Source organism: Abrus precatorius, unplaced genomic scaffold (genome assembly GCF_003935025.1).
Source record: "Abrus precatorius isolate BTA unplaced genomic scaffold, Abrus_2018 Scaffold8, whole genome shotgun sequence".
Lineage (NCBI taxonomy): Eukaryota > Viridiplantae > Streptophyta > Magnoliopsida > Fabales > Fabaceae > Abrus > Abrus precatorius.
Genome location: NW_020874428.1, coordinates 6,641,990 through 6,669,355, shown reverse-complemented (window position 1 = coordinate 6,669,355; position 27,366 = coordinate 6,641,990). Strand labels below are relative to the sequence as shown.

Below are 27,366 nucleotides of genomic sequence, written 5' to 3'. Positions count from 1 at the left end.
CTAGGAGCTGCCATAAAATAACTCACATTCCTAACTACTTGTCCAATATCTAGTCTAATATAGATCATTGCATATATTAGGCTTTTTACTACTAATGCATACGGTATTTGAAACATTTCTATCATCTCTGCATCATTGCTAAGACACATACTTGATGACAACCTATAATTAATAGGAATTGAGGTAAATATTGACTTACAGTCTTACATGCTAAAATGCTGCAAGACTTTCCTTATAAAGTCAAATCTTCCTATCTTTTATGTCTTGGTGAATTTATATCCTTAAAGTCTTGTTTGCTAGTCCTAAGTCCTTCATATCAAACTCCCTAATCAATTTTTCCTTCAATTCTTGGACTTGATATTTGTTGGGGCCTATATCAACATGTCATCCACATACAACAACAAATTATTATCATCAAACCTTTTGTAGTACATATAATAGTTTGAACTCAGTCTGTTGTATCTAAGGCTAATAATAAAGGAATCAAATCTCTTGTACCTAATACTTTGACACTTGTTTTAAGTTGTACAAAGATTTGGTCAACCTACAAACTAAGTTTTTTTTTCTTTTTCTTCAAAACTTTATGGTTTAAGCATATATATATATATATATATATATATATATATATATATATATATATATATTCAAGTTCTTCATGAAGAAAAGTGATCTTTACATTTAGTTGTTCAAGATGTAAGTTGAATGCAACACACATAGCCAAGACTACTCTAATAGTGGTAAGTTTGACTACTGAAGAGAATATCTCATTAAAATCAATACCTTCTTTATGAGTATATCCTTTAACCACCAATCTTGCACAATATTATTGCCCTTTATCATTGTCGTCTCATTTAACCTTATAGACATATTTGTTTCCAACGGATTTATGAACTTCTGAAAGTGTAACAAGTTCCCATGTCTCATTTCTATGTAAGACCTTCATTTTTTTCATACATTACTATCATCCACAAAGAAGCATCTGAACTATTTATGATCTCCTAGAAGGTGGACAATTCACCTTCTTCTGCAAAATGACAATATACATTGTGACTTACTATAACATATTTTGAAGATCATAATGATATCTTTATATTTTGTATACTCTATTAAACATTTACACCATTGGTCTCATCTAGTTCTTGTTTCTCATGCTTAAGTTCTACTTTAGAAGAATCGTCTCCTCTAGATTTTTTATTTATATGTACAATTGTAGTCTTCTTAGTAGTAATATCACTTCCTTGTTTACTTTGTAGTTCATTGTCTACAAATATTACATTTATGCTAATAACAACCTTCTAGACAATGGAATCTTACAGGCGATAACCCTTGACCATATTAGCATACCTCAATAATTAATTAAATTTTGGATCTAATTTTGTTTTTTCTTGTGAATTGTACATTACGTGCATAGGACATCCAAACACATGTAAAGAAGAGTAATATGCTAATTTTTCTTTCCACATTTTTATTAATGTCTTGATAACCAATTGCAATTGATGGTGACCAATTTACCACATAATAAGTAGTTTTCACTGCTTATGCCCAAAAAGACTTTGTCAAACTTGTTGTTTTTAATATAACTCTTGTCCTTTCTAGGAGAGTTCTATTTACTCACACTATTATACTATTTTATTAAGGTGTATGAGGAACTGTGAATTGTCTCTTGATACCCATTTTCTTGCAAAATACCATAAATTACCTTTCTATATATTCACCTCTATTGTCTGTCTTTAAAACACTTAATTTTCTTTCCAGTTTTAAGTTCTACCTATACTTTGAACTCTTTAAATATTGAAAATACATCTAATTTCTTCTTAATCAGGTACATCCATAGTCTCCTAGAATAATCACTAATAAAAGATAGAAAAATATTTTGCTCTTCTTAGAGACATTTTTGGTGGCTCTCACACATTAGAATGAATCAAATCTAGTATGTGGTTACTTTTAACAATTGATTTACCAAATATTAATATATGTTGCTTACTTATCACATAATGCTCACAGAAAGATAAATTTATTAATTTCACATCAAGTAAGAGATTACGTTCTGCAAGGACTTTCAAGCCTCATTTTGACATATGGCCTAGTTTGTGATGTCATATCATCGTTGTTTCTTCTTAATTAGTTGCTACAACTAATGCATCTACCTCTAGCAAAGTATCTCTCAAAAGCATGTATAAATTAACCATGATCTTTTTTGCCTTCATCACTACAAAAGTACCTTTAACCACCTTTAAAACCCTTCCTTTAGTATGAATCTTGCATCTGAGGTCATCCAATTATCTAATAGATGATAAATTTTTCTTTAGACCCTTGACATGTTGTACCCTTGAATCATTCTAATAGTATCATTATACCTTTTTAATTTAACAGTACCAGTTCCAATAATCTCTAAGGCATGATTATTTCCTATAAACACAGATCTTTTCAAAACAGGCTTGTAGGTGCAAAACTAATCTTGGTGAGGAGTCATGTGTTATGTTGTCCTGGAATTCATTATTCATACATTAATGTGTTGTTTTTCATCTTTAGAATCAATCACTACTTTGTTATATAGTATCACCCTTTAGAAGTAGTTGCTTTAAAGCTTCTTTCTATACTCTTCTTGTTATACCAACAATCTTTCTTCAAGTGCCCTCTATATCACAATGGTAGCAATTGACATTTTTCTTTCTTTGGGATTTTGATCTACCACGTCTTTGACTCCCACTAAAGTCATACTCCATCAATCTCCCCTTTATCACTGCTAAAACTTTTCCTTGCTTTAAACATTTTATTCTATCTTCTTTATTTTTACGCCTAAATTATTCTTCAAGAATGATGTTGCCTACATCATCAAAGGATAGATAGAGAGTCAGTGATATTATTATTTACAATATTAATGACAAGTTGGTCGTATGAATATGATAGATTTTGAAGGAGGAGCTTTACATGCTCATTTTTCACCACTTTAAAATTCAATACCATGAGTTAAGAAAATATTGTATTCAGATTATTGATTTGATCAGTTATAGATTATGTTTCAATCATCCAAAGAGTATATAGTTTCCTCTTTAAGAAAATTCTATTATAAAGAGACTTGGCCTCATACAATTTAATGAAAGTATCCTAAATCTTCTTTGTATTTTTCTTCTATTTAATACTTGATAAGACGGATCAGTCATTGCCAAATGCAAATTTATAATAACGTTATCATTAATTTCCTTTCACTTATCATTTGCTATATTTACGGGTCTTCCTTCAATTTTTGCTAAATAATTGTCCTTCCTCAAAATTGCTTTTATTTTTAATTTCTACAATGAGAAATTATTCTCATTGAATTTTTCAATCTCAAATTTTGTTGCCATTTTTTAACTACATCAATGTGCACAATAAACAATGGTAAATAATATCTAAGACGTAAGCCAATAACCTTTGGTTATGATACCATTGTTAAGTACCATAAGTATATAAAGTAAATATTTATGACTAAAATAGAATCGAGAAATATTTAAATTAAAACTTTTACTGTGTGAAAAAATAGTATAACTTATTTTAATTACAAGAAGAGAATAATAACATTCTCTTAATAATAGGAGAAAACAAAACTAAAAGAACTTTATAAGAAAAACCATACTTTTTCCTCTCTGATTTTTTTCTCTATAAAAATAACACTAAAAAAATGGGACGAGGGCGATATGTAACAAGAAATCATGCATGTATTTATAGTCAGAACTTTAACTTCAACTTGTGATGCTTTTAATATTATAAAATTTTATTCTTTTCATTCCATTTCCACAAATTGTAAATTTTAATGAGAAACTATTCATTTTTACTTTTACTTTTTATTTTTTCACTTTTTCTTTAGTCACAAAGTGGCTTTACCTTTTCAACAGAACACCACCCTTTAAAAATCATCGAAACCATATTTTACACCTTAAACTATTTTGTTCCATGACTAAATACTCTAGTATACATTAAGTTTAAGTATATTTTGTACTCATAATTCTTTAAATAATTTTTTCTATTAAAATTTAATAGTAGATAAGATATTAGATTCTATTTTTTTTTTTCATTATTCTGAACTTAATTATTTACTCAATTTGAGTTTTATTTAAGGTCTTACTTCGTTTTTACTTTATATAGAGAGAAACTAAAACTTTCAAAGAGACTAATGTATTTTAATTTTTTATCTAGGCCAATAAGTTTAAGCTTTTAAGCAGGCTCATAAGGGTATTATCTTAAAATATTATAAAAGTTTTATCGACACTTGTTTTTTAATATACAAGAGTTCAGCTAGAAAAATTAAGGAATCCTTTAATTTTAAATTTTTATTTTCATTTTTAATTATAAATATATTTCCTTATTTTAATTTTATTTTTTGTTTTAAAATGTTTGTATAAAATAAAAATAACAAAAATAGATCACTAATTTTCTATAAATTTTAAAAAATAAAAAATAAAGTATCATTTTTGTAATTAAAAATAAAAATAAAACAAAACAAATATTCTAAAATCAAACAACCCTAAACTTCTTCGTAAGTGAATTAAGAAACGACGTAAGTTTATTTGAAGATCACCCCAAGAGATCATTCTTTTATCCCCCCGCCCCCCTAAAGGCACAAAATTTAAAAATGATTTATTAAAAAAATATAAAATGAATGTTCGAATAAATAAGTTGTTGGCTAATAGGTCAACTTCAACGTTGGTGGCTTAGTTGGAACTAATCCAAGGTACTCAACCAATCGGAACGCGTTGCAAAGCAGTCAATACACAATAAACCGACCAGAGGACTTATGTGTCCATAGACAAATTTCAACTACAAATTCACATCTTTCTTTGTGTTTCTTTATTTCTTTTTTGACAAATTATATATTAATTAATACTATTCACAGTTGAATATTAAAATAGAACCTGAAATAATGGATAAAGAAAGAATAACCGTACACTTTTGGATCGCATGTCAATTTAGGCACATAGCTAGATGGCTACAATTAATGGGGTTTTGATGGAATTTGACAAAGTCTTAAGCAGATATGTGCCTTTACTGGTTTATGATCAGAACCGTAAATTTCGTCCATTGACTCGTACGAATGTAGTGTTGCTTCAATGTTATTTTCGTTTTCTATCTTGAACAATATACGATCTGTCCATGCTGGCACTCGAACCTGCAATAAAACAAAATGCAGGTACCGCACCGCAAGGGATTAGCTAATTGTTGATTCGTATTTGAATTACACATGTACCTAGAATAAAGTTATATATACATCTGCATTAATGTTTTAAAACAGCAAGCACTTATAGTTATACATCATGCATGCAAGTTTACGTAACCAACACAATAGAAAATCATATTATATAGTGAAGTGTTACACGAATGGATATATAAACTTCATTAGGAATTACCACTCGTTTTGTCAATTTTTTCAATTTTTAACTTTTATTTCATCTTAATTAATTGTAACAAACCTTTGTGAACTGTTCAGTAACAACAAAATTTTTAATAGTAATTTGCTATATGTAATATAACCATTAGAATTATTATTTTAAGGTAGTATAATTTTTTAAAGATTAGTTAAACAAATATTATAATTATAAATTATTGAATTGCTATATATACGATATATGTGTGAAAAATTCTCAATATGCATTACATCCTTAGTATTGTTTTAAAAGAACACTAAAAGTACTGCTGATAGCCTGATATCAAGGAAAAAAAACTGTTAAAAATATTATTTTCATCACTAATATGTGATATTAGACTAACCTATCTCAAATTAAAGTTTGAAAAATATCAGAAAAACAGTAACATACATTATCCAAACGTATCAAAATTATAAAATAAATATTTTGTAAGTAATCAAATATACAGTATATGTTACGTCAAGATCTGAATATTCCTCTCCAGGGGATGAACCAAAGTCCTTCTATAACTAAAGAATGCTCCAAAATATGTCTGGTAATTAGATCTGCATATACACGGACACAGCTTAAAAAATTCCGTGTACTTCTCATATTTGACTATAAAAGGCCAGTTGTTGTTTGAATTTAAAAATTACGTAGCATATAAACTATTTTCAGATGCACACATCTTATAAGGACAATGAATCACATATAATCCACCCATGCATGGCGTGTTGATGTGGAATTGAAAAGTGTTACCTTTTGACTTGTATCATAGTTGCTACTTCCTTTATTATACTTATATGTTGGCTTGAAAGTCAATGTTCCCTCACAGAAACCATTGAAAATTTGTCCTCGCTCTGCTTCATGTAAGAGCTGATCTTTGCTTTGCAACCGCTGAAATAGCAAGATGATTCAGCAATTACGTGTGAGATTTAAATTAAGTTGAAAACTCATTCTAACATGTTAAAAAAAGAAAAATGTTAAGGCCAATAATGGAGAGAAGATACTGTTGAACTAACCCGGTGAAGGTCTTTCTCTATAAGATTTCTGGCCGGATAAGTGTCAATCCCTTCAAGCCTGTAGTTTAGATCTCCTAACCAAATAGTAATATGGGATGGTCTAGCATATGGATTCCAGAACTTGGAGAAGAGGGAATGTGATATATGCCTACACTGTAAGTTTCTTTCCTCTACATTGTGAGCATGGGCTGCAAATTATAAGAAAATTAGTTTTAGTATATATATAATTCAATGAAAAATGCTAACAGTATATTTTTACAATATTTAATTGAATTAAGGTCTTATTAATCAGTATTCTAAAAGTATTTGTTACAGAATTAAAAATACTTTTTATTAAAAAAATCTAATAATACCCTAACTTTTGTAGTTTTCAATGTTCTTTGTTATAATATTTAATAATAAAAAAAAGCATCAGTTTATTATATTTTAACCAATATTTTTAAAGTAATAGTTAGCAAAATTCTAATTCATTTTACTGTTACAACTAAATTTCCTAGCATGATCCTTGGCCCATTGTATAATTCGATTATAATTATAAGGAAGGCTTGAAAGTCTCATTGATCAAGAGAAATTGGGATGAGACAAATAGTATGCAAATGATTTTTATCAACATTGAAAATAAGTTATAATTAATGGGAAATGTTAATAACTATCCTAATAAACACTCTACGGAGATGAAATGTAAAACAAAACGAAATAGCTCTTTATTAAAAAAATAACATATTAAAATATAAAAGTCATTCAATATTTATTTTTTAAAATCATTAAAAATATTTAATAAAATGCATTACTACTCTTTAACTAGTTAATATATACGTTAAGAGCGTTTGATTAAGAAGACTCTTAATTAATTTGTTGTTCATGTACATAACAAGGAGATCCTCAATTTATTACCAGAGAGGTGGCAGGAGATGAACACCATTCTTATGCCTTTGTAGTTAATGCGGATTGCTACAGCCCCTTTCTTTCTTCCAATTATTCCTCCACAGCCACCAACAGATTGTTTGTCTACCTTCAATTCTGACAATTATAATAATCACATTTAGTAGGGGTTACATAAATAATAACCATGTATAAGATAAATTGTTGACGCAAAATCTCACCATTAATGAATGATCTGGCATTCTTTGGTCCAAACAGGTACAACTGCAAAGATTGCATGATAACTTTACCTATCAGACTTCATTTCAGAAGGAATGAAGGAAAAATTGAAAAATTCCAATAAGTTGGCAGACACAATTCGAAAAAAAAAAAGATGTTTTTTTTAAATAATTAAAAACTACTAGAGACATGCAAAATTTGAGCTTGGTCTTTTATCCCCGCCATTTGTAATTAAGTTGAAACCAACAATACTAAATATGACATTAATTAATCCATTAATTAACTAGGATGTGGACATTAATAAAGAGCTTATTATCGTTTGACTAAAAGCTAAAACTCTTAGTCGTAGCCTTTGTTTTTTCACTTACGAGATAATTAAGAAAGGATAATGTTAACAATTTGGTCTGAATTTTATCCCATATATCTGTGTCTTGTCAAGACAAGATGATATAACATGTTGAACTTTTCGTTAAATATTTTTAGCTTTTTTTTTAATATTAATAAGTATTATCACGACATTGGTTAACAACATTTTTCATAAGCATGGTGGGAAAAATGATAAAGAGAATCGATGATGCTATAGCTTGATTGAAGTCTGTAGCTTGCTAGGTTAGTGGGTGATCTTTGTATTAATTCATGACCATTATTGTCATTATAGAAACATGAATGTCTATAGTTATAATAATAGTTCTTTGCAACATACTACAATTGGATAAATTTTGAAGCTTATGCATTTTATTTTCAATCTTTGGATTAAAAAAAACAACCCGAAACAAAAAGAACGAAAACAAATAGTTTGGCCAATATCTTACGTATGACTTTCATCCAGAGCTGCTGAAAGCAGAGTTTCAACTTTGTTTCGTGGACATGGAGGAGCCTCTTGCAAGCCAACAGCTAGAAGATCAAACTCGCGGTTGCTACCAATCATCTCTGCTAAATCTTCAAGCGAAACCTATATATAACATCACAAAATTGAAGTGAGCTTAATTTCTCTTGCTAGCACAAAGAATGAATTAAATGACTTGTTTGCACCTGGCCATTCATATTCCAAGTTACTATGGAGATACAAAGATCTGAATGGGTGGTGAAGTTACAAACTTTATCCGCTCCCACAGTTCTTATCCCTATGTGAGAGGGTGAAGCTTGATGATGAATGAAACCCATTGGTCTTTTCTTAGATCTTAATTTTCCTCTGCAGATTGTAGAAAAAAAAAAATTAAATGGGGCATGATGAAATTTGGCAATGAATGCTGATAAGGGTAATTGATTAATTCCACTCATAAATATGATTGATCATTCATACCCTTTGCAAAGTTGGTTCCCCATTGTGTTACGTGATTTGCCAAAACGAAAAACAGGAACTTTCCAAACGCGTTTAGAATTAAAAAAACGATTTTGAGTGAAAAGTCGCTCTTTAGAGATAGAGGGAGATGAAGGGATTTTGAATTTAAGGACTTAGGAGATTTTATTTGGATCATATATATAATATAAGGGTCCACAAATCACAAAATACGTTGAACTTCTGTACCATTCTAGAGTTGTCCACCATTTAAACTTTTCGAACATATATGTGGTTTTCTTTTTCTCACGAGTTAGGTCGAGTCTCGTTGACAAAGAATCGAGAGAAGTTAAAAACAAAGTTGAAAAGGACCATTCGATTAGAGCAGCTATGGCTAGACTATCCACGTATGCCATGCAATTTACGTCAAGCAACTCTGCCTAACTCGCACGTTGTGGAAACTGGAATGTCATAGAAAGGAGCACCCAAATTGATTCACCTCTATATATGGCTAATTTTTTATTTTTTGCCTCAATTTATTTAAGATAAACTCATAAACCTGCAAAAGTCAATAAAAAATAATCAACGTAATATTTCCTGATATAAAGTGTATTTACCAACTATCAAATTATTACTTGGAAAATGAGTTCTTATATTGAAAAAAAGAAAAGAAAAGAGAATGTCAAGTATAAAAAATAAGGCATGAGAAAAATTAGAGTTGGATAGAATTTATCATAGGCGAGGAAAACAATTGAGAAGATTAAGACAAAATCACTACCACATTAATGTGTTTTTAACATTTTTGGTACTTAATTAACATAATTTCTACACTTCAGTTGGTCATGTGAAATTGACAAATATAACAAGGATAAAAATATAAGACTAAATTTAAAATTTTGTTAATCTTTGTAGTTGTCATTAAGTATATAAAATAGTAATTTTAAAAATATATATATTTATAATATTAAAATTATAAAAGTATGATAAATATGTTTTTAATAAATATTATTATTATTAGTTGCTTAAACTTAATTTTAAAGTGTGAGTTAACATTTTTTTAAATTAAGTGTCTTTTTTTCTATCGCTTCAACTATAAATTTATGAATTAAAAAGTAAAGTTTAATTGATATTTCGTTAGTATAAAAATTTTATACTACAAACTAATTAAAATGAACTATTTTTTATTAATTTTTATTTCTTATATTTTTGGTTCGTGCTTATTTTATAATTAGAGGGATAAAGAAGAAAATAAATGATTTTGTTATCAAATTCTACAAAATCAACCATGTATCATACTTTGAAAAAGAACTGAGGAACGTTACATGCATAACATAAGAACATATGATTTCTATCCAATCAAAGGATGGTAACGAGCTAGGTGAGGAAAAAGGATATCCTGCAGTAACTACAAGCTGCAGTAAGAATTTTTAGGCATGTTTACTTAAATAGATGATTTTTCGACCAAAAATATTAAAACAACTAACTACCCGGAATTCATATTCATTATTGGTGAGTGTTTGCATTCTCATGCTCCCCAAACTAACTCTTACCCTATCTCCTTACACACTTTATTTTAGTTTGAAACTAAAAAATCTTTATATGTTAAAAATCTTAAGAAAATGAGAAATTTAAAGACCAAATAATATTTTTTATAATAAAGTATTATTATTAACATGTAAATTTAATTTTATAATTTAACTCTATTACTATAATTTCATTATTATTAAATTATATTTAAAGTTGAATTTGAGATAAGAATTTATATTTCAAAACACATTGCTATGCTATTTTTTTAAAAAAAATTCTACGAATTTAATTTGAAATATTTTAATAGAATAATTGTTTATGCTATTATCTAATATAAATTATCATATCAATAAAAATTATTTATTTTTAAAATAATTAATATAAAATATATTTACTACACATTAATAATATAAAAAAATTTACATTAACGTTACATCATAATTAAACTCAATTTCTAAATCATAATCTACCTTTATTATATTGAATTACAAAGCGCTTTCTAATTAACTAGGAAGTGCATTTTACTCTCTCTCTCTTTTTTCCTATTGCAAATTATTAATCATTATCTTTAATATGACATATGCCTAAATTAAAATTGTTAAGCTATTACTTCTGTATAAGAACTTAATTTCCTTTCAACTCTTTGATGTCTTTTAAGCCTGGTCTTATAGAAATGCAAATACATGTTTTTTAGTTCTTGCAATAATGAAGGGCAATCCAAGATAGATTCTTCACTTTTATTCTAACTCAATCAATTCTTTAGTATTATTTGAAAGTAATATAGAATTCTAAAATAAATTTTTAAAATTATTGTCTCACAAGGATTGGTCTCTAACTACTAAAAATTTCTTTATCTAAATGTTTGAATTTAATATATGTGAAATCAGATATTAGAATTTAAGATTTAAAACAAGTATCACCAAATTTCAAAGCAAGTATCACAGCACATGCCTTATTAGAAATTATAGAAGAGAAACTTAGAGTTTGGGGGTTTACTCACTCAATTTTTTATGTTTTTTTTTTCAATTAGTTCTAAATTTAATGTCTTTGTGATTATCAATCAGTCATATAATTACTATTAATACCCAATAGTCATGCACTATTAATATTTTTTTCTAAATTAACATCTCAATGGTCAATGAAGACATCAATTAAAGAAAGCATAAAGAACCTATGAATCTGTTAATCTAATAATGACTGAAAGAGAAAGATTGGTTTGGTTCACCTAATCCTTTGTTTTGTTTTATCATATAGATCCATTAACTAATTGACGTATGGTCTCCTGACGATGTAATTAATTAGAGTTGTGTTACGAGTGACCAATTCACAATACACAATCAATCACAATAGGATAAACACTAATCACAAATATAAATCAAATTTAGATTTAATCATCAAAACCTCATAAATTCATGAACGAGAATCCCTGTAGCACTAGTTATGGAATTAGCTACTTATGTTGAAGAAGAAAGCTAAAGCAATTGTAAACAAGCTATAAACAAAGGTGAAAAATAAACTAGAAGGGAGTTCCTGTTCTTCAAGTCAAGTTGCTTGAAGCTTCAAGTCCCACTAGAAATATGCCAAAGATCTCGTGTGGAAAAGATAAGGTAGTCAACATCAAAACTCAAAAGTGAAGTATAAAAAATGCCTCCTTAGTTGCTACCCTCATGCCTTCTTTAATAAGGTTTGAAGACCCTAAATTTTGTTAAAAGTGTGATTCACGCAAATGAGTATAGCCATGTCAGATGAATGCACAACCGTGCTTATACTTGAAACATAGGCGTGCATATTCACAGCATGGCCATGCATGCTAACAAGGCATGGGCATGCTAATAATTGAGGATTGGGCGTGCTTTATTCTTAGTTGGCCTAATTCTCTTGAAATTAGGCCCAAAATATCAATAAGTCCTTTGAATCTTCACACATGTTCATCTACAATAATTAACAGGGTAATTAGTGTAAAAATTTATTCAATTCAACAATAAGTGCTTATGAGCATGTTGAAAAAATGTGTTAGAATACAGAATTATCAATCTCCTCATACTTAGGTTTTGCTTGCCCTCAAGCAAAAGGTCATGACAAAATCATAAGCAGATAATTTATAAACTTTGCATCCCAAAATACTTTTTTCAAGGAAGAGTGAAAAGAATCTAAATAGAAATCATTGAATCTGAGCAATCAAAGGGATACTCAATTAAACTCCTATGCTCCTTGATCTTACTGTTTGCACACCAACTGAGGTACTCTCTTTGCTTTTCTCTCAAAGTGTTTATGGGACATAGAATTATCACTTGGTTTATCCAAAGAAAATTTACTACCATATGCTTGACAACAAACCAATTTTTCACTGTATAGATTTGAATGCTAGAAAAAATTATGAGGTCTTTTTTTGGATTATAATGGGGTCAAGGGCTTAACACATGGGAGAGATATATGAAAAGAAAGGATAAGCAAAAGGGAATGATCATCATAATACAATCCCTAAGTTTATAATTGAACTTTTTGCAAATAGTTTCACATTTATGCAGTCTCTTATTTCTCTTTTCCTCTCATTTGTTTTGTGGCCCATACTATTTCTTTTTTCTTTTATTTTTTATTTCTTATCACATGTTTAGGGGAGAGCAAAGACATATTTATATTTGAAAATTTTCTGCATCTTAATAATTCACTATAAATGCTCCAATCATAACTTAATGTCACAAATAATTTATTCAATGCAAGGGGCCAAGAAATATCAATCAGGCTTAAAGTGGGCAACTAAGTGAATTCAAAAAGGTTGAAAGTCAAGAATAAAACAGTCCTAATTTGTTTCAATCATATTAAAACATGCAAACAATCAAAGTAGTCTCAAACTGGTTACGAGTCAAGTTCTAGAGTCAAAGTCCTATGGAGAAAATCACACAATCCATCAAATAATAGGGTATACAAGTGTACCATAAAAGGATCAAAAACTCACATATGTGAGAGTAAGTATAGTGTGAACTAGACAAGCAAGGAGCTCAAATAATTATCATTCTCTTTTAAAGCTTTAGATTCAATCAAAATCACTCAGTTCTGTTTTTTTTTTTTAAATGATTTCTTGGTTGGAAAAAAGTTTAAAATTATCTAAAAAGACAATAGACGTTTTACTTAGAGGTATGCAATTCAATCCATTAGTACTAACCTCTTTATACTTAGAAATCAACATTGTCCTCAATGTGAAAAATAAAACAAAGAAAAACAAAAGAGAAAATAAGGAGAAAGGAAAGAAATTGCCTAATGGATTGGGTTGAGTATGCTCGTGACTGAAATTGTGTTGTACCGCTGCATGAGCGATTTTTTATTGATACTGAGCACGTCAAAACAATACATTAGACAAGTATATAAACGACATGAATAATATAAAAGTGGAGTTCAAACACAAGGGGAGAAATAGATAACTAGATAGTCAAAATAAGAATAATAATAATAATAATAATAATAACAAAAAAGACAATGAATGATAAAAGTAGTAAATCAATAGGGAGGGGGAAGTGGTGCTGGAACATGCGGAGGAGGTCTACAATCTGGAAGTCTGGCTGGTCGAGGCGCTAATGGATCAAGGTTGAATACTCGGCCACCTGGGTCTCATAATGGTCCATACTGGTCAAAATGTTGTTGTAGTTGTTGCCAATATGGGTAAGCAAGCGCAGGTGGCAAAGAAGGTTCCATGTGTGCATCATGGAACTCTTCATCCTTATCTGCGACAGCTGGTGGTGGTGTTGGCTACCCCTCTAGTGCTGTAGGCTCCTCTTGCGTGGGTGCTGCTAGTTTCTCTGGTGCATGTTCGCAGCATGGTCGTGCATGCTAACAAGGCATAGGCATGCTGATAATTGAGGATTAGGTGTGCATTATCTTTAATTGGCCTAATTCTCTTGAAATAGCCCCCAAAATGTCCATAAGTCCTTCGAATCTTCACGCATGTTCATCTACAATAATTAACATGTTAATTAGTGTAAAAATCCATTCAATTCAACAATAGGTGCGCATGAGCATTGATAGATGATGTCGAGTTGCTATCAAAATAACTAAGTTTTCTTAAAAATTTATAATGTAGAGTCAAACCTAAGTCGTTTCACAAAGACACATTCTCAGTCAAATTCAATTTTAGGTTTTCTTTTAAAAAATGCAAATAAAGTTTTTAGGGTTTTAAAAATTACAAATTAATCAAATTAGATTACGAACAGAAAAAATTGAGTAAAAGTGAATTAAGAAACATTAATCCAGAGAATATCAAATGCATGTAACTCTAGCTATCACAATATTTAAAGATTTAAATCCTCATTTGAACAATCACCTAATTTAATTATTAATTCAATCGAATAACCTAATTGAACAGAGTTATGAATTAAATCAAATAATCATTTAACCTAATCTGCAATAATTATCAAATTAAAGCATCAATGAGTCCTAATTTGAATTCTAACAATAAAAAATTTAATCACAATCGCAATACACAATTCTGATATTAAAAAGAAAAAGAGCACAAATTTGAAGCAATTTAGCGTAGAATTCAAGTAAAAATTACAGCGTTTGGATTCCGTATATTGAACGAGAGGTTTAGTCTTCCATCGAAGCACTTAACCCACGCAAGAATGAGAAAAGAATAAGAAAGTTTGAGAAAAAGTAAAAACAAGGATTCTTATTTCAGCTAAGTCCCAAAATCTTAAAGTGTTTAATCACATCCCCTAAATTAGAACCTTGTTAGTCTATTTATAAGCTCTAACTAGGGTAAACTAAATGACCAAAATTTGGCTCTTAATTATAACTACAAGCCCAAATATTATTACCTAATAACAAAGGCTCCAAATGTAATCTCGTAACAATATTTAACAAATCTGACTCAACTTAAAAAAATCATAAAAAATTGAAATCAACTCCAAATCCAACAATCCATATATGCATTTTGAAGCCTTAGATGTGTAGAATCCAATACAACTAAAATCAGCTAAAAATGATATATGTAGAAAAAGTTATGGCTGAAAGAGTAATCAAAGGTCAGAATTATCAAAAATACAAAATTAAAGTATTTATTTGTAATAGGCCTAATTTATTCCAATAAGTAGAAAATAGTAAAAATTTTAAAAATAAAGCATATTAAAAGTGTTTATAAACTAAAATAAAACTATAAATATAAACATAAAATATGTCACATCGATAATTATAACTATTAAATACATGTGTCAACGGCTAACAATTATCATGAAAGATTCTATCATGTGTTTTTCTTTAATTCTTGATGAAACTAATAGTTTTATCTGGTTGGTTAGTTAAACAAGTGTTTGGTGCCACTTGTAAATTTTGTCAGTGAATTAGTTCTTCTGCAACTTAGTTCTATTGTACAAAATAAATAATTACATCTTACAAGCATTAAATAATTAATAATATATTTCTTTCACAATTCAAGAATGCATAATTTATATGATTGTATAATTTTTTAAAAGAATATATATTTTTAATTTATAATAATAATATTCTTAATAATAGAATGTTAAAATCATTACTTTAAAATATAACATATTTTAAACAAATGTCACCGTAACAAATTATGTCAACATCAATATTTGTCAAAATATCACGTTTAAAAGAAGAAGAAAAATAACAATTAGAATTTTTTTTTCTTGAATCTACTTCTACATTATAAATTTAATTATATATTCTTAAGGAAAGTATTTTTAATTTTTTTCAAATCTATATTAATTTACACGAGTTCTATTGTATTTAATATTTATTTTTTTCTTTTATTATTTGTAAATATTGTTTCTTAATTTTAACTTCAAAGTTATTTGATTTATATGTTGATATATATATATATATATATATATATATATATATATTAAATTGAATATATTATTTTATTTTGCTAATCAAAGGGGCTAAAAGCCTATAAAAATAAACAAAGTTAAGAAACTTCTCTAAGAGTCCAACTGCGAATGACATTAATACCTAAATAGAGATACAAAAAGAAAAGAGCCTCCTCAATATGAGAATAAGGCACAAGTTCCTTTAAGCTTATTTTACCTAACTTATTAGTATACTGGTTAACTTCACTATAAATGTGGGAAAACCTAATAAATTTGACATATTTCAACAAGTCCCTAAACACCATAAATTAAAGAAAACAAAGGATTGGTACAAATTTGAAATATTAAAATCAAAGAAAGGGCAACCTTAAAATCACTTTCAATTCAAATAACTTAAAAAACTCTTTTGTAGAACCAAATGCATCCCCCAAGTAGATGCCCCATAATTCAACAATAAGAAGGGAGCAAGACTCAAGTCTTCCATAGAATCAAGCTATAAATTGGTAAGTCCTTCATAAGCAACAGTTCCATTAATGAGAGAAAGTGCATCATCTACATTCAATTTCAACTGACTAGAGCTTGGAGGAATCAATTTCACTTGAAAATTGATCTTTAATAATTTTTGAGAGGTTTTTAGAGTTCTTCCTACAACAAAAGTAAAAAAAAAAAAACTCAATCACAAAGAGCTTTCTCTTAAGTCTTTCTCCATTAGTTAATAACTTACAATAAAAGACTTTTCGTAAAAAAAAGTTAATTTGGGGAACACCTTTACACCTCTAGACTAACTTAAAAATATCTTGAGGAGAATTAGTAAAAATGTAAGATTTAGCAATCAGCTGAATAAGTAGCTTTAATGGAAAAAAACTATTATTAATCAAATTTCAGTATAGCAAGTCATTGTATAGGGGAATATGTAGGAGCAAGGATCAAAATTTGTCGAGTCTAATTATTTCAAAACCTAATTTGTTTCCCTCAATCTAAAAACAACTAAATAAAATATCAAACATAAGAATGAAATAAAATTTTAAATTTTGCACAATTTAGGATAACAGTTTTTATAGACATCGTGGGTGTTAATATCTTCTCTATGCGTAATTAGACTCCTAAACTTGGATATAGTTAACAAACTACTTTTTTTAAGTTTTTTAATATTTTTCAAGAATCCTAGTGATAACTCATTTAATCTCTTTTTTCCTCTTTTCCATTTCTGATTTCTCATTTTTCATATTTTTTCTGTCATGGTCTTGTTTGCAACATCTATCTTTAATTAAATGAGCTAGTCTTTTAATACACATGACAAATATGTAAGGAGAAAGGGGATTCCTTTGTTGGATCCCTCTAGAAGGTCTGAAATTACTAGAGATATTATTATTCCAGTTTAAGTGCATAGAAGGAGAGGAAATGCAATGATGAATAAGATTCACAAATTCAAAATTTAGACCAGCTTTGAAAAATGTATCAATAATGAAGTTCTATCTAAGTCTATCATAGGCTTTTTCTAAATATAATCTTAATATCATATAACCACTTTTACCTTTCAATCTAGGAAAAAAAGCAGTAAATCCTATAGGACAACTGAGTTATCTATTTCATGTCCACTAGGAATAAAACTACTTTGATTGACAGAAATTAGGTAGGGCTGAAGTCTCTGAGCTTATTAGCTATCAGTTTAGTAACAATTTTGTAACTAATATTATATAAAGAGATTGATCTAAAATTGATAATGGACTTAAGATTCTCAAATTTCAAAATATGAGAAAAATTGATTGCATCAACTTTAAAAATAAGAACATGATTTTTAAATATGTCTCGAACAAATTTAAATATAAAAGGAGTCAAGATACTATATTAATTTTTGAAAAATAAAGCATGAAACCCATCTGGGCCAAGAAACTTGAAATCATAAGTTAAATAAGCAGAGGTTTTAACCTCTATAAGTGACAGAGTAGTTAAACAAAATTTTATTAGAAATCATAAGGAAAAGGAAAGAATTTTGGCTATAAAGAATAAAATTATTAGGAGTAAAATTGTAGTAAATATTCTTAAAGTGATTAAGAACAATAAGCTTTATTTTAGATGAATTATATTCCCAAATGCCCTTCTTATCTTCAAGAGCATTAAAAAGATTTTTCTTTTTATAAAAAGTGGAAACTTTATGAAAAAGAAAAAAGAAACTTAGTTTTCTTATCACTTAAGTTTATCTAGTTAATCCTATAATGATGATACAAAAAAGATTCTTCTTGGTCTAAAAGAAGTTGATAATCTTTCAGTATTCATAAAAATTATTTAAAAAAAAGGATTGTCACCATTAGCTAATTTACAAGAAATTCCTTCAAGTTTATGAAAATATACCTTTTTTAAATATTACCAAAAGTTTTTTTATTCCAATCAAAAAATTGACCCTAAATCTGTTCACATTTTATAGCCAAGGACTAGAATTCAACTAAGAATTTTGGACTCAAGTATGGAAATCACTATGAGTGACTCAGAAAGCTAGAAATTTAAAGGTAGAGGCCAACATGATTTGACTTTTAACATAAGAATATGGATGATAAAGCTACGATAAAAAGATAGTCTTAAAGGCTTATTAACAATTACTTTACTTAGCCTTTCTTTTTTAATTTCCTCTGTGCCAAGTAAAAAGGTTACCCTTGCACCTGAAATCTTGAAAATCACATTAGAATAGACAATCAGCAAACTTCCTAGTATGAATAAAGGTAGAAAGGATCAAGTTTACCTCTAAGTTTCTCTGATTCTAAAAGAACAAAATTGAAATCTTCAGCTAAGCGCCAAGGAAGGTTAGTGGAAGAACTGAAAGCAACCAATTCCTTCCAGCACTTAACTCTTAAGTATTCCTAGATACTAACATAAATAAAAGATAAAATTCAGTCACTAAGCAAAATTACTTATTTTTCAAATGAATAACATATATAGTTTTTAACACAATAGAAACTTTGACAATACTAGTATTCTAAAGGCACTAAATATCACTTGAAAACCTAATGGCATATACTCTTTCATTCACATCTAGATTAATTTTCCTAATTATCATGTTAGCTTTTTCCATACAAACCCTAGGCTCAAATATAACAATAAAATTTAATTTGTAAATAATAATTAAATCATTAACTAATTTTGAGAAAGTCTTATCCCTTATCCTACTACAATTCTAGATAAAATAGTTAATAAGAAATTTAGAAGGAAAGATTATAAGCATTCGGAAAATGTTAGGAATTGAGCCCAATAGCTTCCTTATGCTAAGCTTTTGTAAAAGAGTTAGAAATTACTTTATTTGACTTAACTATGTTATTTGAAACATTTATATCCATAGAAAGATTAATATTAGGAGGCCTATCAAAAGGCTTAATGACTTTGGTGTCCAGATCTTGCTAGTGGCTAACCAGGTTCATATCGAGCAAATATTTGATAAAACTGTCTTTGCTAAATTCCTTTGGCATCCTATGTATTAAACAAAGGATTTTTTTTATCATTATGGATGACCTTATCTAAGATTTCTTTTCATTGATAGGAAGATTCAAAACTATAGTTTTGAAATTTATCCTTCTTGTCCCAACCTATTTTATTTTCTTTGTTTTTACTCTTGTCATTAGTCCTTGAAGCTCTTCCAATGCCCTCAAACCTTCTTTTTTTTCAATAGACCTTCTTTGATTTTCATCATAAGGTGAAGACCTTTATATTCACTCTAAACTCATGGCCTAAATACTTAAAGGAATGGATAAATTTTTTTCTTGAATCTAATTTAACACAAATCCTAGTAAATCTACCTTTAAACAACGGAGAAGTATGGAGATCAATTTTTGACATTGATTTTAGGCAAGCTCATACTTGTCATATGAATTTTTTATTGTATAATTTTATAAGTAAATCAGTAATGTGCACCTAAGTAACAATTTTTCTAAGATTATGGTCTTTAGGCCTAAATAGAGGCCTTCATATTTAACCAAGAAGTAGTGATCAAGAATAAGCCAAAGTCCCTCAAAAAGTGCATTTATAATCATCCATATTACTAAATTTTACTTTAAAAAAATCATTATTCAGATTCAATATTTTGAAGAGGTCATTTTCTCCCTAAATATTAATTTTTATTTAAAGAATGTATTCTAATTTTTGGCCTCATTCTTCTTCTGATGATCGATTCAACCTTTGATCAAAAAGAAATATCTTGATTCTATTTTATCTCTTCAACAAGTTTACGAATCAGCATAACGGCGCTATTGTTCCGATGAAGTGAAGAACTTATGATTCGAAAAATTTCCAAACAAACAATTTCAAGAAATATTTCAATTTCTTATTTTACTATGTTCAATTATATGTATTCTTACTCGTAAAGTACATTGAATGTACAGAAACAGATATAACAAAGTTTTTATTATTCGTATTAACAACTGCACTAGGAAGAATTTTATGCGGCACTAACGATTTAATAACTATCTTTGTAACTCTAGAATGTTTCAGTTGATGCTCCTATCTACTATCTAGATATACCAAGAAAGGTGTATGGTTTAATGAGACTACTACAAAATATTTACTCATGGGTGAGGCACCAAGTCCATTTTCCTAAGGATGTCTTAGAGTTTCTTCGCGAAATTGGAGTACAGAATCATCTCCAAAGATTTCAATCAGAGCAGGCATATGCCAAACGTGAATACCTCCTGAAGCAAAAGATAGAACATCAAGTAAAGAAACCTAATACTGAGTGAAATAAATACCACAACTTCGATCTTTTTCAATAAAATCATCACGTAACAAATCAACAAAATCTAAAGTGATCTCCCTCTCCCCTTCAAGTTTACCTACTACAGTACCAGTGTGAATATGATCTCCACCAGACAAACGTATCACTTTAGCTAGCACACGAAAGTGCATACCATGATTCTATTGCCTATCAATAACTATATGCATTGCACGATGGATATGAAGAAGGAGACCATTATCCCAGCAAAAATGAGCTAAGCCAGTATTTGCAATGAATCCCCCTGTTAAGTAATCATGCATTATGATAAGAATGCCCAATTCTCTGGCAAATAAAGTTCTTTTTATCATTTCTTTGCATGTACATGCAATAGTATTTAAGTAATGCCCTTTGATTTAATCCATTTTAGCATGTGTCATCCTTGTTCCCTGAAATGTTTAGTAAGGATGAGTACTTATCTTACCATTAAATATAATGCAATTACATTATCAATTATTATAACATAAACTTAATTCAGAATTCAAAGAAAAATCGTATCACATTAAATACAGAAAGACATACATCAGTAATTTCCATACTGTAAACATACTTAATCACAACACCAGTACACTCATTTTTCCTCAATTACACACTTTTTATGCACTATGATCATAGATATTCGATGTCTTCAGCACTTTGTAAGGTCTTACACAAATAGGTAAATAACTGTCGGTTAGCCCATACACACAGATTCAACGTATACAATAACGAGCTCTTTAACAAAGGTATAGTCAGAAGTCTAGTCAGGAAACAAGTGTGAAGTCATGTGACGCATTTGCTCTCAGAAAAAATATGTACACATATACAAATGTCGCTCATCACCCTACATTTCTCCTAGATTTCTCATCATCTCTGAATTTTATACCCTAGTATATTTTTGTAACTATTTACACTTAATTCTTTTCATCACTTTGTATTCATCCCATACTCCTTTTCACATCAATCTCATTATTTAGCTAAAATATTGTACTTAGTAAAGTACTTCCAGACTAAGTTAACAACACATAGGTTTTAATATATTATAAACTTTCAAAATCATCTAGAACATACATTATTAATCTTTCACCACAGTCAAGTCTCATTCAACTAAAAGTTCATACTTGCTCAAGATATTTCCAAACTAAGTTCTTATCACATATTCCACAAAAATACAATACAAACATCTCAATCAACCAAATATATACCACCAACCTTTCACAATAATTAAATATTATTCATTCATATATTTATAGGCAAGAAATACACAATAGTACTCTTATGAGTATAAAATATTTGTTATGTTCTAATGATGGAATAAGCTCTCCTTAGCTTGAGAATGAAGTTTAAGAAGAAATTTATAAAGAATATCTTTCAAATGACAGAGCTCTTCCTACATATTATACAAAATAGAGCACATCTAAGAAGAGAGAAAAATAGAGAAATCAAAATAAGTTTAGAGAATTAAACTCTGAGGAACTTACTTGGAGTTGATTGGATTGAACATCTAAGTTCGGATTCAAGGAATGATCAGGGTTTGAAAGAAGTTTCTCCAGGGAAAAGAGGTGAGAGTTTAGAGATAAATTAGAGAAAAAGGTAACTTGGATTGCAATGCAAGCTTTCAGGCTGAAAAAGGAATAAATTAGCGCGCTCTCATATAAGCGGGCTAATTCTCGCTTGAGCAAGTGAGACATGTCTTGCTTGGACAAAAACATCAGACAGTAGTTTTTTAGGTTTTTTGATATTATCGCCTGAGTGAGAGTCAATAGGTCTAGAGAACTATCCAATTTTTTTCTGCGAGATCGCTTAACAAGCTCCACTTCACTTGGACGAGATCATTTCTCACTTGAGAGAGATCACTTCTCACCTAGGCAAAAGGAGAGTTGGAGTGACTCTATCCTATCTCGCCTAAGCAAGAATGCTCTACGATCTCTTGGTCCATAATGCTTAATCTCGCTTGAGCGAGACATGTCTTACTTGAGCTAGACACTCTGCAGCAGGTTATTTTTAAAGGCTTGTCAAATTAAAATGTCAATCACACATAATTAATAAAAATAATCAATTAAAAAAAGAGAGGATGTTACAGAAAACATCTAGGTATCGTGACATTCTTTAGAAATTTCCTCTTGCATAACCTCTTTCAACTCCATAATAGAAGATTTAGAACTCACTTTTACATTTTTATTTTTTTTTCATTTTTGTTTCAGTTCATCAAATCTTCCTCTTATGATGAACATTTCTTTATTTTAAGGCACTTTATCCTAGACCCTTTAGATCAACAGTTATTTCTAAGTTAGAAGCCTTCTTATATTTGCTTGATAGTCATTAGAGGCACAACAATGTTGAACATGCAAGGAAACTCTAGAAGAAAAGTAAACTCTAGCTAAGCATAGGAGATACTTTTCTCTCTCTTTGTGCAAGAAGCCAAATCTTTAAGTTTTGAGAGAGAAAAAGTGTTTACTCAGCTCTTTACGATATTTTTTTAAATAAGATATATTTTAAATGACTAACTCATAAAATTAATATAATATAATTTTAAATTCTAAAATTTAACTATATTAATAAAAGATTATATATATATATATATATTAATAGTTTTTTATTTTAAAAAATTCATCTCGTTAATCCACTTATATTCAATGATAAAAATATTAAATAATATTTGATTTTAACAGATAATTTTATTTTTAAATTTTTATTCTTCTGAGTATTGTTTGTAACATTAATTTTAAATTAAAATTAATATTAATTTTTTAATTTTTTTAATGTATGTAAAATTATGGATATAGTATAAATTGAACTTTTAATATTGATATGTTGTATCAAGTCTTTATTTTTAAAATAGATTTAATATTACTATTACCTTAATTCAAATTTTAAAATTTGACACATCATATAAAAAATGATATTTTTTATTTTAATAATTCAGTTTTATAACTTTTTTATTGAATTTCATTTAATACAATAAAATATTTTTTATCAATAATAATAAAAATTAACATCCTCTTTAGTAAAAATAGTTGTGTAATATATTTTAAATATTTAGATAAATTATTTAAAATTTAAAATACATATAAAAAACTAGATAATAAAAAATTAAAGAGTATAAGTTAAACACTATTTTGAAATATAAATAAACAAACATTACCTTAAACTATGTCAACACGTTAGTTGTCAAAATATCATGTTTAAAGGGAAAAAAGTAATTAAAGTCATAACTCTTATTTAAGTTGTATCATAAATTTTATTTTTAAATTAAAAGAATTTTAAATTTTACTTTTTATTTTTTATTTTTTATTTTATTATTTTTACATATTTTTTATTTAATTTCAAATTAAAGTTAATTAAAAAAAATTAATGCATATATAAGGAGATTCAATAAAAATTTGTATACCATATCCAGTTGAATTTTTAATCTAGATATGTTATATCAAGTTGAATATATCTTTAAATTTAAAATGGATTGAATTTTAATATTATTATAATTTTAATTTAAAGTTTAAACTTTGACACGGAAAATTAGTAAAAGAATATTATGTATCTTAATTTAAATAATTAGCTTTTAATTTTAATTTTAATTTTATTTATTATAATTAATATTTATTATTAATAATAAAAATATTTAGCATTCTCTCTGTTAAATATAACTGTGTAATATACTTTTAATTTTTAAATAAATTATTTAAATTTAAAATTAAAATTAAAATCCATCTACCGAAAAACGAAATAATGAATAAAACCGCGAGGTCTGTTTACGATTTATCGGCGAAAAAAGAAAAACCCTGTCCCTACCAAGCTTTCTCTTCATCTTCCAACGTTTTAAACCCGCGGATCTAACCCTTGTCTTTTAGTCATTCCAGTTTGTTTCGTTACGAGGTTGTTCCGATTCCGAATCTTCTTTCTCCATTGTTCTGTGTTTGATTCACATAGGTTTTACTGTCAGTACTTCTCAATCATTCCAATGCTCCGTCAATTTGTATTTTTTCCCCTTTCACTATTTAATTATTGATAATCTGATTATTGAATTGAAGATTTTTGTTTTTTTTATTTTTCTGTAGCAATCGCTTTCAGAGATTACGTGCTATCCCTGGATTACTTCATAGCTTGATATGGTAACTTCTCAGAGTCTTCTGAATTTCGGATTTTCATTGTGTGTGATTGAATCTTTCTTAGGCATTTACTAACATAAGATGGTTTTGCGTGTGATTATTTTACTTCTATAGGCATCCTCCAAGAAAATGTGCTTCCAGCTTGTAATTAAGTTACACTGTTATTATTTTTTTTTTATTCAGTAAATGATCATCGTGCTGTTTTTGTTCAATGAAGTTACATTAACAAGTTGTTTAAGGTTTTGGTGGAAATTTCCTATATACATATATGGTAACCTAGTTTGTTATTTGTTTCCTGCGTTTGAATTTGACAATAGGGAAAGGAACAATCCCAGTCTCCTTGCCTAACAGATGTGGAGCCAGACAGAATTAGTTGTTTACCAGATCATGTAGTAGATCATATTCTGTCGTATGTGTCGATTAGGGAAGCGGTGAGAACAAGTGTTTTATCAAGCAAATGGAGGTACAAATGGGCCACGCAACCGAATCTTGTGTTTGACAACCAATGTGTCCCTGTAGCTTCTCAGGACCTTACAATTATCAAGAACAAGCTTTTGAGAGCTATTGATCATGTACTTTTACTTCATTTTGGGGAAATCAACAAGTTCAAGCTCTCACATCGTGATCTCATTGGTGTGACTGATATTGATCGTTGGACTAGCCATCTATGCAGAAGGTCTATTAAAGAGTTTGTGCTGGAAATCTGGAAAGGGCAACGCTATAAGATACCCTCGTACTTATTTTCTTGTCAAAGTTTGACTCATTTAGAATTATTCAATTGTTGGCTTAAACCTCCATCTAATTTTCGAGGCTTTAGGAACTTGAAGAGTCTTGATCTGCAACATGTTACCTTGGCTCAAGATGTTTTTGAAAATTTGATATCCAACTGCCCTCAGCTTGAACGGTTGACTTTGATGAACTTTGATGGTTTCACTCAACTTAATATTGATGCACCGAATCTCCTGTTTTTTGACATTGGAGGTAGATTTGAGGATGTTAGCTTTAAGAACACTTCCCAATTAGCTGTGGTATCTATTGGTTTGTATTTGAACTTTGAAATCAACCATAGTAGATTGCATGTTGGTTCAAGCAATTTGCTCAAATTTTTTTATCATCTGCCACACGTGCAAAGGCTAGAGGTTCAAAGCTATTTTTTAAAGGTACGATGCTGATAGCAGCATCACATTGCCAAACCAATTCATTCATCTATTTCTGTGAATTCTGTGAATAATATCTGTCAATTTCTTGAGCATTTGAATGTTGATTTAGACTATAGGAATGCCCTAATACTGTTTCTTTTTTGCTTGCAACAAATTCTGAATGAGCTAAGCTCATTTGCAATCTACTATTGGTGTGTTAGTATTAAATACATTATGTACTGATTTGAGCCATTGTTTTGTTTCTTGGTTCTGCTCCAGTATTTAGCAGTGGGAGTTGTGCCAATAAATCTTCCGCGTGAATGCGCTGATCTAAGTTATCTTTCCATAAGAATAAACTTCAATGATTCGAAGGAAATTTCAGCTGCTCTTTGCCTTTTACGAAACTCACCTAATCTACAAGAACTAGAAATATTGGTAAGTACTCGTTATAAGTTTAGTGTGACTTGCCTTTGCTTACTGATTTATGGTTGCATGTACTGGTTTTGTTATTTCTTTAAAGCTTTAAGGACTATAACTTTTGAAGTAGTTTAGTTTTGGGTATTGGTGTGGTTTCTATAAGTTCTTGATAATAGTCTTGGGAGTTTCTAAGATTGTTACACTCGTGAATTATGATTGCATGTAGGGTCGACCTGAGGAGCAAACTGTTCTGTCAACAGACAACTATTGTTGGGAAGATGTCTATTTGACTTGTTCAGTCATGCAACTGCGATATGTGAGGATAGATGGTATCTCTGGTATCCAACCCGAGTTAGATTTTATCAGCTTCCTACTTATTTACTCTCCTGAGCTAGAAAGGATGACTGTGAAGCCTGGTTCAAGTGTTGGATCAGAGTTGATGAAAGAACTGTTGCGGTTTAGGAGATCCTCGGGACGAGCTGAAATTATTTACGTGGAACCTTCTTAATGCTTTAATTGAATTCTTAAACGTATATATTATCATTTTATTTTCTTCATGTGGTGAGTGTGTATCGTCCTGACTTTTGTATTTTACACTCATCTTTCCTATTACATGATAAACTGTGGCGGTTTATGGTAGGAAGAAGATACTGAGTGCTTAAAATCTAGCTGCTATTCATTAAGCTATCATTTCAGTTGAAAAGTTATCTAAAAAAGCTTTTTCTTCCAACGAGCACGAATATGTAAAAGCTGTAAAAAGTCAATGGTATGCAAGTAGAGTAGTATACATTTCCAAGTTTTCTAGATTCTGATCGTCAGGGATCTTATAGGGTATTTAGA

The 27,366-nt window shown here is 29.0% G+C and overlaps 2 protein-coding genes across 4 annotated transcripts; one reads left to right on the top strand and one right to left on the bottom strand.

Annotated features, from left to right (window-relative positions):
* Window positions 1-4,972: 4,972 nt before the first annotated feature.
* Window positions 4,973-8,887, bottom strand: LOC113874149 (type IV inositol polyphosphate 5-phosphatase 11). The gene is made up of 8 exons (XM_027512370.1): window positions 8,808-8,887; window positions 8,537-8,696; window positions 8,317-8,456; window positions 7,507-7,583; window positions 7,298-7,423; window positions 6,404-6,591; window positions 6,141-6,278; window positions 4,973-5,146 (listed from the first exon to the last, which is right to left on the bottom strand). The coding sequence occupies exons 1-8, from the start codon at window positions 8,828-8,830 to the stop codon at window positions 4,973-4,975; spliced, it is 1,026 nt and encodes a 341-aa protein (XP_027368171.1). The 5' UTR covers window positions 8,831-8,887.
* Window positions 8,888-24,653: 15,766 nt separating this feature from the next.
* Window positions 24,654-27,092, top strand: LOC113847352 (F-box/FBD/LRR-repeat protein At1g13570-like). 3 transcript variants are annotated; one of them, XM_027476401.1, is made up of 6 exons: window positions 24,654-24,799; window positions 24,920-24,973; window positions 25,085-25,114; window positions 25,288-26,130; window positions 26,389-26,544; window positions 26,753-27,092. In XM_027476401.1, the coding sequence occupies exons 2-6, from the start codon at window positions 24,971-24,973 to the stop codon at window positions 27,032-27,034; spliced, it is 1,314 nt and encodes a 437-aa protein (XP_027332202.1). In that variant the 5' UTR covers window positions 24,654-24,799; window positions 24,920-24,970; the 3' UTR covers window positions 27,035-27,092. The 3 variants fall into 3 exon arrangements, with proteins under 3 accessions (XP_027332202.1, XP_027332204.1, XP_027332203.1); XM_027476403.1 differs by lacking the exon at window positions 25,085-25,114 and having other exon boundaries at window positions 24,654-24,791; XM_027476402.1 differs by lacking the exon at window positions 25,085-25,114.
* The last annotated feature ends 274 nt before the right edge of the window (window positions 27,093-27,366 follow it).

What these genes read in the sequence shown, in the direction of transcription:
- LOC113847352 (XM_027476401.1), top strand. An exon ending in AGAAAATGTGCTTCCAGCTT is followed by an intron (nt 25,115 to 25,287) that starts GTAATTAAGTTA and finishes ATTTGACAATAG; the next exon opens with GGAAAGGAACAATCCCAGTC. An exon ending in TTCAAAGCTATTTTTTAAAG is followed by an intron (nt 26,131 to 26,388) that starts GTACGATGCTGA and finishes GTTCTGCTCCAG; the next exon opens with TATTTAGCAGTGGGAGTTGT.
- LOC113874149 (XM_027512370.1), bottom strand. Translation starts at nt 8,830, where the DNA reads ATGGGGAACCAACTTTGCAAAGG. An exon ending in GGGAACCAACTTTGCAAAGG is followed by an intron (nt 8,697 to 8,807) that starts GTATGAATGATC and finishes TACAATCTGCAG; the next exon opens with AGGAAAATTAAGATCTAAGA. An exon ending in CTTGGAATATGAATGGCCAG is followed by an intron (nt 8,457 to 8,536) that starts GTGCAAACAAGT and finishes TGTTATATATAG; the next exon opens with GTTTCGCTTGAAGATTTAGC.